Here is a 12,400-nt window from a genome sequence, read left to right as displayed (position 1 = left end):
AATAGTAGATATTAATATTTACTAAAAAGATTTTTTGTAACCAACTCTTAATATACCAGTTTAAATTTGAATAAAATTCAAAGGCATAAGAATCCAATTTTTTTTTCGGCTGAGTTACTGACCTTGCTGGCCATAGATGTCCATTTACTCTTTCCAACAGATGTCTATTCGAAATATGCATATATGATGTGTTTGGTGAACCACAGCTAGCTGGAAAGCTAATTTAGTTTTCAAGTTTTTTTAAGTTGTCATGTTTGCCAAGCCAAAAAATAGCTTATAAGCTAGTTTTTTAAAAAGCTACTTAGACTAGTTTTTTAGGAGCTTTTTTAAAATTTGCCAAATATACCCCTTAATTAATTATAAAAACACACTTTTTTAAATGTCCTTTTATGTCATTTCATGTTTTTCAGCTAGTTTTACTAAACATCATTTTTTATCAGCTAGCTTTTCAGCTATCGGCTAGCTTTCTATTTAACAGCTAGATTTTCATCTATCACCTAGGTTTTCAGCTAAGAGCTAGCTTTTCAGCTAGTACGTCAAACATAGCCATAATCTCTATATAATTTCTAAAATTGGCGGTGTTAATGGAGACCCTGAGTAATAAGGTAGTCTCGCCTTTGAGATGACCGTAATAAATGATGACGATTGAAGACTACCTTCAAACTATTAAAGAATAATTTAATGGTAGAGTTGAATAAAGTGTTATATCTAACTGGTAGTTGGAATGTAATGGATTAAACCTTATTATTGTGGGATATTATACTGACATTCTATTAATATAGAGTTCAATGACTCTCTCTCTTTGTCCCTCTCCCTCTCTCTCTCTCTCTCTCTCTATATATATATATATATATATATATATATATATATATATATATATATATATATATATATCATACACTTCTTATTTTTTGTTCAATTCTGCATCCCTTCTTATTTTTTGTTCTTGTTCATACAATCTCCTTAACGTACATTGTGCCTTCGTTTTCTTCGGCTAGGTTGGCGGGAAACTAATGAAAAAACTCCATGAATAAAGCGATTTTCTAGGTTTGTTCTTGTTCACCTTCCTTATTTTCTTGGTGTACTCTTAAATACACACACACACACACACTCTGGATTTGTGGATTTTTTTCTTCAACACACGTATGAACTTCGTGAATGAACCCTAATTTTGAATAATACCTCAAACCCGAATTTTGATTTTGAACAAAACCTGCAAATGATTGCTCATGAACATACACTCCAAATTTCATGATTTTTCCTTCAACGCATACAGGAACTCTATAGGTGCAATTAATTTTGAACTTTTGGTCTTACCTCTTGAATCCATGATGTGGTAACTTGGACCCACCCAACTGGTCCGTTGTTCCTGTATTGAAAGCTCTGGCGACCGAGCAAGTCATCGTCGCCAATGGTATAGAAAAAATAGAAAAACAAGCTTTGGAAACGAAATTCGTTCAATGGAGGTTTTATAATGATAGAGAGCAGAAAGAGGCGAAGCAAATAGTGCATGTAGAAGTTTTTTCCGGGGAGAGGAAATGTTACATATGCGATCTGTCAGTAGAGATAGACCCGACGACGATACGACGATAGAGTGCAACCTTGCAAGTTTGGTTGTGGTGGATTGAGGTCCAATTGACTTTCTAGAGGAGGTAATGAAGGACGAAGAGGTAGAGTAGAGAAAATTTTGGGGGAAGATGAAGCCAAGGCGATGGTCAAGTAAAGGGTAGATACGTCGACATCAATTTTTCGGCAACCATCATTGATTTAGGTTAGAGAAGAGAATAGATTACATATAAATATACACGAGAATATATACATAGGAGAGAGGCAGAGAGAGAGAGAGGTGAACCCTTTCTTATTTTTTTAATTATTATAATAGATAAATAATTTTTAAAAATAAAAAAATGAAAAATAAATATATCAAGGGTATTACAACTATTGCAATTTTTGGAAAGACCAAATATGCAAAGAAACTAGCTAAAAATGACCACCAATCCAAATCTTTACTGGTTTGATCATTTTTGTAGCTCTCTTTATTTTTTAGACAAAATTACAAAAAATGGTCCCTATGGTATGCATTTTTTCTATGGTTTAATCCAAACCTCGACTTTTTTTTGCTTCATGGTCCTTTTAGGCTAGTTTTGTCACGTTTTTGGTCCATCGGTAAACTGAAATGACTGTAATGCCCCTCATGTATTTATTTTTCATTTTTCTTTCATTTTTGATTTAATATATATTTATATATTTGAATTTTCATAATTAAGAAATAAAGAGTGGGCTCTCTCTCTCTCTCTCTCTCATCGGCCTTCATCGTCTTCCTTTTAACCACCATCGTGAATACACCAAGAATGCTAAACCCAAGCTTCCTTCTTCAACCACTGAATCAACACCAAAAAACACTTTATGTGACCATCTTGACCCCTGGTCTTCATCTCGTCATTACACCAATCATCAGCTCCTAAGAGACCTTCATCAGCCACAATTATCACCATCCCAACATGCAACTTAAGAACCAGCAGGGGAAAGAGAGAAATCTATATCCATTGCAAAATCGGATCTCAAGGAAATCATCCCTTATGACCACCTAATCCTCTAAAAGCGAAATCCACCTTCTTCGTCTTCTCCATCAGGCTCTGCTACCAGGAAAAATCTGACTTGAGAGATAAAAAAATCACAAAAAGGGATTTGTGCTCTTGTGTTCTGAAGAGAGCTTCAAATCATTGTACTCATTCATAATTGTGACATCCCCATTTTCACGGCCAGAAAATACCGATTTGTTTATGCTTTATTTGAAAATAAGAGTATACTTTTCAAGAAATATGATGTGGAATTTGTTTCCAAAAATATGATAAAGAATTTATCAAAGCATTACCGAATAAATGTATTTTCATTATATTAAAAACCTCGGGATGTCATTGTCACATAACAAAAGCATAACATAGGCCTTACAACATCTATTTATTCTAGTGGCCTATAATTCATTAATCTTTCATCAGATCATCACTCCTATGCTCACTTGCCACTACCTGTATACAAGAAACTGAGTGGATCATGCTTGGGAACCTGGTGCGCATATAAGGTTTTCAACCCACAATAATTAAGTTTATTAATTTCATCAAATCATTCAACCCGATTACCTGTTCCCGTGATCATCACTTTTTGTGCCTAAAGCACGTAATCCAAGGGACCTAGCCCAAGTATCATCATCGGGATGATGATACTGCTCAAGGGATTCCTCAGCAATATACGTCAATAAGGCAACCATGTAGGGGATGGAGTACACCGGTGAACACGTCGTTCACAAACACCTACAGGTTGCGAGCCTTCCAGCGTTCTGCTGGACTGTCTAGAATAGTCTGTGGTCGTCATCTATACTCTGCTAGACAACTTAAAAATAGAGGCCTCTCATCATTTTATTTCATCACTCATCATCTATTTCGCCTACCCATCTTTCCCAACATAATGATAGGTATAAAATACTTATACAGTTTAAATCAAATAAAATCCAACATAGATATCAAGAACACAAATAATTTTCACACATAGCATGTAATTTATATTAAATACTTAACATGTATGTGTAAATTGAAAGTAACTATGTAGTCACTTGTTAAAGTGATGATTCCCAACTCGGGCAGCGCTTCACTTCTAACAATTCTATTTCCCTTCGATGAAACCTAGTATCATTACCGCTGGATTTTAGTCTAAGTTTAATTGTGACTATTTACGAGCGATATTGTTTTATAAGTGTTAAACAATACTTTTCAAACCAGATTCCCCTATACGGCCCTTCAAACCAGATTCCCCGTACCATTTTCTCATTATAGCACTTCTGAAATCCAACAACCCTATGCGGCCCTTCAAAACAGATTTCCCGTACTGTGAGTAGCTAAAAGTTATTATAATAGCACTTTGTATATGATATTTTATAATATATTTATTGTTTATAAGTTCATCATAACGATATTGAACTTAAACATAAGCTATACTTAAAGTAGGGTAAGCATAACTCACTTACTAGGGGTTTGGCTAGGAACCGGGCTCTACGGGGGCAGAACTTCCGAGCCGAAAGCATTTTTTCTCAAAGCCTTCTGGCGCTTTGGGACTCGCCTCCTAGCACCTGGGAAGTATTAAGGGTTGGGAGAGGTTTAGAGAGAAGTTAGAGAGAGAGAGAGAAAGAGAAAGAGAGAAGGGTTAAGGTGTGAGGAAAAGTGCAGAACTTTACATGCTATTTATAGGCAGATTGATCCTCGGTACATTGGGCGGTCCTCGGAGGTACGCTGCGCGTTCCCTGTACGCTACGCGTACGAGGGGGCACATGTTTCAATTTGAAGCGAGGCCGTGGGAGCAAGCATAAACCACAATTTGGCCACATCACCCTCCTCGCAACAACTAATTTCCGACTCTTAATTATGTACCTTTAGCATACGAGCTCCGTTATCGACGTTCTTTATATCCACGCGTAGGTGGCGACATACTCTACAACTTTTATTTAGACTTTGTCGGCTAAATTTGACTTTATTTTTAAAGTTATATTTTAACAGGCCTGGACAGGTAAAGTCTGTTAAAAAATCATAACTTTGTTATCTGACATCCATTTTCATTTGTCTTTTTATTGTAGAGCTATTATTAACAAGATCTTCGATTCTCATTTTGTAACATCCCAAAACTTAGGGCTAAAAATTTCATTTTTAAATAAGGTATTACATAAAACCATCAGTACAAAAACATTCATTAAAATATCTCATGACAAACCAATGTGTCAGTAATCAAAACATATAATCATAAAACCATATCAGAGTGTAATCCCAAAGATCTCATGTGCGTAAAACATAGTGTGATGCGCTGCGATCAAGCCGGCTACTTTCCTTGAAAGCAAAATACCTGAAACCAAAACTGAAAACTGTAAGCACGAAGCTTAGTGAGTTCCCCAGATAACACATACCATACAAACCAACTGATCCATACATGTCATACGTAGCCAAGAACCATACATAACCAACAGATCCATAATCAAGTAAGGTGCTATGTGCCAAATATAGTCTTGCTAAGGTGCTATGTGCCAAACATAGTCTTGCCATTATGCCACGGGCTGCACGTGGTCTTCCTGGTCAAGCCTGGGGCCACTCCATGGGTCTTACAAACAAGTGCCAAGGACCACCCCCTGGTCTTTCATGCAAGTATCACGAAGACAACTATACATACTACTCTATTAGGCTAATCAGCATATAGTGTGCCAGGAGCCACCTCCTGGTCTTTCATGTATAATAACATACAGTACGCCAAGAGCCACCTCCTGGTCTTTCATACATATTGCCTAGGGCTAACCCCTGGGTCTTCCTACCACACATAATAACATACCGTGTGCCAGGAGCCGCCTCCTGGTCTTTCATGCATAACGCCTAGGGCTAACCCCCGGGTCTTCTTATCATACATAAACTAAATGGGACGACATTGGTTCCTTAGACCCATACAAACAGTGAGGAGACTCACCTCGCACTGCTGAACTTTGCTGATGATCCTCTGGCTGCTGACCGAAAACTCTCTGAGTTGCTGCTCCACTAGCTCCCCGAGCTATCAATATCAATAACATATAACACTTAGTCCCAAATTGAACTCTTAGAAGCCGTCTAAGTCCACTCTTGCCAAAGTCAAATTCTTGGTCAAAGTCAACCTTCTTGACTGACTCTACTCGCCGAGTCGCCCCAAGACTCGTCAAGTCCATGCACTTAAAAAAATCCCATAAAACGACTCAACTCGCCGAGTCGCCCCAAGACTCGTCGAGTTCCATGATCTCTGAGTCCCATCCTGCCCAACTCACTGAGTCACCATTCAACTCACCGATCTAAGTCTTAACCATAATGGGTTGATGCTTCGCGACCTGACTCGCCGAGTCCAAGAACAGACTCGCCGAGTCCAAGACAATCTTCAACAGACTCGCTGAGTTGTTCTTCCAACTCGTCGAGTCCATGCCCATCTTCATCTAACTCGCCGAGTTCACCCATGTGACTCGCCGAGTCGCTCCAGTTCTTAATCCATATAGTGGATTTTCGAGCCATGCGGGGGCTCCAACTCATAGATCCACTCTTCCCATGTCTATTCCTCACATAAAGTTGCAAACTTTATGTGAAACCAAAGAGTTATGGCCTTAAAACACTCTATGGCTAGGGTTTGTGACAAAGGGGCTTCATCAACAACTTATTGACTTCAGCTTTAAGACATTCTGGACCATCACAACCCTAGATCTGAAGTAGCAACCTTAGATCTAAGTCCCAAACCCGGAATAGATCTCAATCTTACCAAAATAGCCCCAAAATCTCATCCAATAATAGATCTAATTGTAATAGAGCCAAAGCAATAGCTTAATACCTCAAGGATGACCTCCCACTGAAGAATAATCCAACTCTCTACAAAGCCTCTTGCTCCAAGCTTCTTGATCTTCAATCTCCCTTCACAAAATCCCATATCTAAGCTCCAATTTGCTCCCAAGGACTCTCACTCACGATTTAGGGTTTCTGGATCTCAAAAGGGGAGTATAGAGGCTGGGGAAGGGATGTGATGTTCTTTAAATAGAGCACAACCCCCAGGATTAGGGTTTTCCTCAACCAGACCAGACTCGTCGAGTCCACTAGTCGACTCGCCGAGTTGGCCACTTACTCCTCGACCCGGATCTCGCTCGGACTCGTCGAGTTCCACCCTGGACTCAACGAGTTGACCCCTTTGACTTAGGGTTTTTCTTTCCTTTCTTGGTCTTTCTGATTATGGGTGTTACACATTTAGATTGTGTCAGCTAAAAGTCGGTCGATCTAAAATTCGAATACCAGGCTGTGCACTGTTATACTAACTCTTGGAAAAGTCATAACTTCCTCATACGAAGTCTGATTTTGACGTTCTTTTTATGCACTTTCTTGGTTTAACGTATACTATGACTTTCATTTAGAACGCTAAGGCTATAAAGTACTTTACTGCAAACTCACTCGTTACGTCTCACATTGTCGTGTCGATTTTGTTGCGAAACTTCGACATGTCATAACTTCTTCGTTATAAGTCGGATTTCGGCATTCTTTATATCTTCGGAATCCTTGTCACGGCTAGTTCAATTTTTTTCATAGATATTGGGTGTATCTATTATTTTATTTTGACGCTTATTTTTGTTATTATCTTATTACATCGTTAATAGCAAGTATAATGCACATAAAATCACATAATTCACATAATACTCAAGTAATTCCTCTTCATAATTCAAAATAGGTTATAATTGTTGACTTTAACTATTACATTATCATAATCATGATTAGCTAGAAACACGGACGTTAAATTAATAGAATCCAATTCTCGTTTCTCTAATCATTGACTGTATTTGAAAATTGAAACCATTTATCACTTCAGATTCCATAAATGGGTTCCTTTTAGTCATTGAAGCTTTGAAGTTTTTCTGATCTAAGTTTTGTTGGGATTTAATTCTTCGATCATGATCTGGAAGATGGGGTTTGAATAGTCATCTCTTTAATGAAGGGGTTGTAAACATTTGATGTGTTGAGGAAGGTCCAGTTGTTTCCTGGTTGTGGGACAAGATTACCTCTTGGTATTAGTGTCTACCCACAATCGAAATCGAAATCGAAATTGTGTGTGCCTAGAAAGGAAATCGAAAATGATTTATCCTAAAATTTGTCCAGAAACTTGATGAGTTTGTGGAAAAAATCTAGAAACATGAAGTAATTGTGTGTGTATGTGTGTGTCAAGAATCCAGAAATTCGATGGGTTTGTACATGTGTGTTTGTGTGTTTATGAATTTAGACAAAAAGGATTCAAATTTGTGTTTCTTCAAGAAAATCAATTTTTCCTGTTCTACAATTCATCGAGGTGTTTTACTTTCACCAATTTACGCATAATCGATTTTCAGTGTGTATGTATGAGTGATGTATGTGTATTTGAAAAAAGGTCTAGTTAGAAGGAAGAAGACGAGAGAAAGAGAAAGAGAGAGAGAGAGAGAGAGAGAGAGAGGCCCAAATTAACTATTTATTTTCTTTTTCATTTAAATGAAATAGAAACTAGCCCAAAAAATATATTAGAAGGACATTACAGTCATTTCAGTTTACCAAAGGACCAAAAATGTAACGAAACTAGCCTAAAATAACCATGAAGCCAAAAAAGAGTCGAGGTTTGGACTAAACCTCAGAAAAAATGCATACCATAGATAGCAAACCATTTTTGCAGTTTTGTCTATTTTTTAAAAGTTTGATGATCGATTACGCATGTTGTAGAAATTTAGTTTTCAAAGATATTGTATTTTTTTTTAAAACTAATTTAGAGACAGAATTTTATGTATTTTTAAGCATTGTTAAATTTCTATTGCTAATCCTTGGCTAATGTTGAAAATCTTGTGATACGTTAGCCACAGGAGGTCGTCTGTCAGTATTCCATGTATTTCATAAATCAAAACTGATCTTTTCTCGTAACTTCGAAAATGGGGTATTACATTTTGTGGAAAATGATAGATAACGTCCGTTGCTAAAATCCGTGTCTTTGTTAATGAAAGTTTAGACAGGAAATGGTTATTATAATATATAATTTACTAGTAGTGAGACTCATGTATTACATGAGTTAATTAAAGAAAATCAAATATAAAAAGTATAAATATTTGGAAACTTTAAATTTATAAGAAAAATAATAAATTATTAAAATTGAAATGTTTTTTTATCTTTTAAACTTAAACAAATAATTTAAATAAATAAACAGAAGAAATTAATGAGTTTTAATTTGGAAAATTTGAAATTAGAAGGTAAGTTCATTAATTAAATTGATATCAATTTATTACTATATTTATTGTACTTATTTTATTAAAATATTATGTAGAATTTTATAATGAAAACTAATAAAATAACAATTGCAAAATTAATTCAAAATAACCAAAAAATCACATTTAACAAATTGAATAAAGATGATATATGGCAAAAAAAAAAAAAAAAAAAAAAAAAAAAAAAAAAAAACTTTCATTTATTAAAATAAATACGTCTTCATATAACCAATTATAATAACTAAAAGAAGATACCCATAAAACTATCAAAACTTTTAAAAGTATTCTACATATTTTGCAGATTGGACGTGCCCCCTTTTAAAATGCAAATAAAATTTTATTTTATTATATCTAAAGAGTACAATAAGGGGACATACTTTTTGAAAGTATTATTTGCACCTAATGCCAAGCGACGCCATATATAGAAACAAATCCATCAATGACCATTCAAAAGATCGCACTATCGCTATGTTAAAAAGGACAAAATAATAATAATAATAATAATAATAATAATAATAATAGGGATTTTTTAATATGTGTCTAAGTGCACATATAAAAAGTATTAATCAATCATAATTATTACTATAATTAAATGTTAAACATATTAATTATAAAAAATATTACTATAATTAAATATAAAATTCATTAATAATCACCGTAATTAATGTATTTCATATTTAATTAATGATAATATTTTTCATAATTAATAATTCTTATATGTATCCTTAGGGCACATATTAGAAAATCCCATAATAATAATAATAATAATAATAATAATAAAATATGTAGGAGATTTTAACTTCTTGTTTTCACCATTTAACGTTTCGATTTTATACGTCGAGAGACTAAAGAAAAAGAAACATATGTGTATTTTCCATTTGCTTAGGCTAAGCTTGTTAATTGTACATGTAAAAGGACTGACAGAATTTTTGAGCTATTTTCACTAATAAAGATGAGAACGAGATATCAAAAACCACCAACATATGTAACTTTATTACTATTATTATTATTTTTATTTTTATTATTATATTTGTTTCTTTTACATATATCAATCTTTGGACACTAGTTCATTAAAATCTAAAAAGTTTAATGAATTATTACATCATTTAAACATTTTATTTTTTATTAATTCAACGATACCTTTTAAGATACATATTTCATTAAATTAAATCTTATAAAGTTTGATAAATTTCCATATCATTCTCATCATATCTATAAACATAATTTAAAATTTAAAATTAATGTATAAGATTTCAATTAATATAATATTTTATCAAAATTAGTATTTATTAGCTTTGTAAGGGATATATTTCTTTTACAATGCGCTTGTATTTTTAAATATTTCGTTTTATCTATTTATTTGAAAAAAATTGACATCTAAAAATATGATATATTAAATAATATAATACTTAAAAATATGGTTATTTTATTTGTGGTTTAATTAAAAATAATATAGAAATCAAATATAAAAATAATAAGAAAATAAGATTAAATATAAGAAAAAAATTAAATCAATTGAACTGATCATACAACTCTCGCATTCAATTCTTCTCTGTATTATGACCCACATTTAATTCAACTTCTATTCAATCTTAATCATCTTTTGCTCAACTCTTATTAAACGTTGATTGTGGATGCTCTTAGTTTGAGTTATATCCAATATTGCATCTCAAAGACTACAATATTATCATATTCTCTCACAATAAGAACCCATGATGTCATGATAACCCTCAACTTTATTAGCATTATTTGTACAAATGCAGCAGTCATATCAAATCAGAGATACATAAGAAGTTTGGTAGCGATCATTTTATAGATATTCCCATGGAGCCAGCGGCTAGCCATCATTATTGGCGTTTCAAGCCCCACATATTAATGGTTCTATGTCAACTTGGCTACACGTTTCTCTACTTCATAACAGAGGCCTCATTCAAGCATGGCATGAATCCGCATGTCTATGTAACTTATCGTCATATTGTTGCTGGTTTTGTTATGTTCCCTTTTGCCTATTTTCTTGAAAGGTAAAAGTCAATTTTAGCATGCATGTTTGTATCATTATATATCACTTTTAAGGACATGGCTGGTCGAACATAACCGGATTGAATTGGACTCAATTAGATAGGAAAAACTTTATAAGCGATAATCTTGAAGATAAAGATGAAGGTATTAAACGTCTTTTCGTATTCTAGGTGTTCTAACTTTTTGGATGTGACAAAAATTGTAATTTTATTCCATTGTCCAAAAAGCAATACATCATTTCGTGTCCTGCATTACATAACAAACTGTGACATAAGAGACTGAAATAAACCAACCCAGTTTGATGGATTCTTGTTTATTGCAGAGATAAGAGGCCAAAAATGACATTGGTTATATTTTTGGAGATTTTCCTTCTCTCTTTTTTAGGGTAAGCTCGGCTGATCAGCAACATATTTGGATTAATCGCTTATTTTTATTTCTTGGACATTGAATTAAACCAAAACAGACCAAAAAACACAGAGACATAGTCAAAAGAACTTACGTACATTTTTTGTTATTAAAGAAACTGAAATATCATAGTCAGTTTGATTTTCTTGATTAAACCAGCACTAAGTACATCAGAGTATTTTAATCACGTCCTCTTCAAAATATACATATATTCTCAGTTGTTTAATGTTTTGAGATTCTTTTAGTTCCTATTGCACTCTCGTTAGTTGAGTTAGCTATTAATCTGTATAAACTTATTATGTATATTGAGTAAAACAACAAATTATATAATTTCTTCATTCTTGGAGTTTGACTTCAACAACTTGATGTTTTCAGTTCAAATGCTATTCATTGCTTTACACAACAAAAAACCCAAAAGAAAAGAAAAAAACTAAAAACATCGAAAACCCACAAGTTAGCTATTAATCTGTACGTATCTTGTATTGATCGCAGGGTGACATTGACCCTTAATATGTACTTTACAAGTCTGAGATGCACCTCCCCGACGCTCGTTGCATCAATGATCAACACAATTGCTTGCCTAACATTTATCATTGCAGTTATACTTAGGTACGTAACATCGGTTGCATTTATTACATCACACAAGTCTTGATAGGACACAATAAAATGGAGAGAAAAACCACGTCCCACGTTTTTTGGTGGAAAAAATATTGCAATATTTTGTTCCATATTGATGTCAATGTGGTCCAGATATAAATATCAAAAGCAGTAAAATCTTTTTTGTTATCTTATCGAGCCATGTGTTCATGTAGGTTGGAAGTTGTTGATCTCCAAAACCCCCGAGGGATCGCAAAAGTAGTTGGAACCCTAGTTTCATTGGCTGGTGTAATGACCATGACTTTGTACAAGGGGCCCATTATGCCGAGCCTCGGTCATTCTGCCATCCATTTTAAACAAACCGCAGCGATCCAAGAAAATTGGTTAAAGGGTTCGGTTCTTACAGTCGCCAGCTGTCTAACGTGGTCTATATGGTACATAATGCAGGTTTCTATGTTACCTTGGCTTCTCTTTATTTAGCTTTGGTTTGTCCTCGATAGGAGTGTTATATTGGTAAGAAAGGTGACAATCCATGAGAGATTGATGCCATATTCTTCAACCTGACACTACTTTGATCGA

General features: G+C 34.2%; 1 protein-coding gene across 2 annotated transcripts in view; it reads left to right on the top strand.

Annotated features, from left to right (window-relative positions):
• LOC145093899 (WAT1-related protein At4g08300-like) overlaps positions 1-12,400 on the top strand; it is a 47,413-nt gene that overhangs the window by 34,084 nt on the left and 929 nt on the right. Inside the window, exons 2-5 of one of the 2 annotated variants that reach the window (XM_079032142.1) lie at positions 10,564-10,821; positions 11,142-11,204; positions 11,717-11,833; positions 12,037-12,268. In XM_079032142.1, the coding sequence (XP_078888268.1) occupies positions 10,625-10,821; positions 11,142-11,204; positions 11,717-11,833; positions 12,037-12,268 (609 nt within the window). In that variant the 5' untranslated portion in view covers positions 10,564-10,624. Of the gene's footprint in view, positions 1-10,448; positions 10,822-11,141; positions 11,205-11,716; positions 11,834-12,036; positions 12,269-12,400 lie in introns of those variants that run through there. The other variant, XM_079032141.1, reaches the window with a different exon arrangement.

The sequence above is a fragment of the Lactuca serriola genome, chromosome 3 (genome assembly GCF_051521515.1).
Source record: "Lactuca serriola cultivar US96UC23 chromosome 3, Lser_US96UC23_V15, whole genome shotgun sequence".
Taxonomy (NCBI): domain Eukaryota; kingdom Viridiplantae; phylum Streptophyta; class Magnoliopsida; order Asterales; family Asteraceae; genus Lactuca; species Lactuca serriola.
Note: the sequence above shows the minus strand (reverse complement) of the source record. Positions and strands in the feature narration are given on the sequence as shown.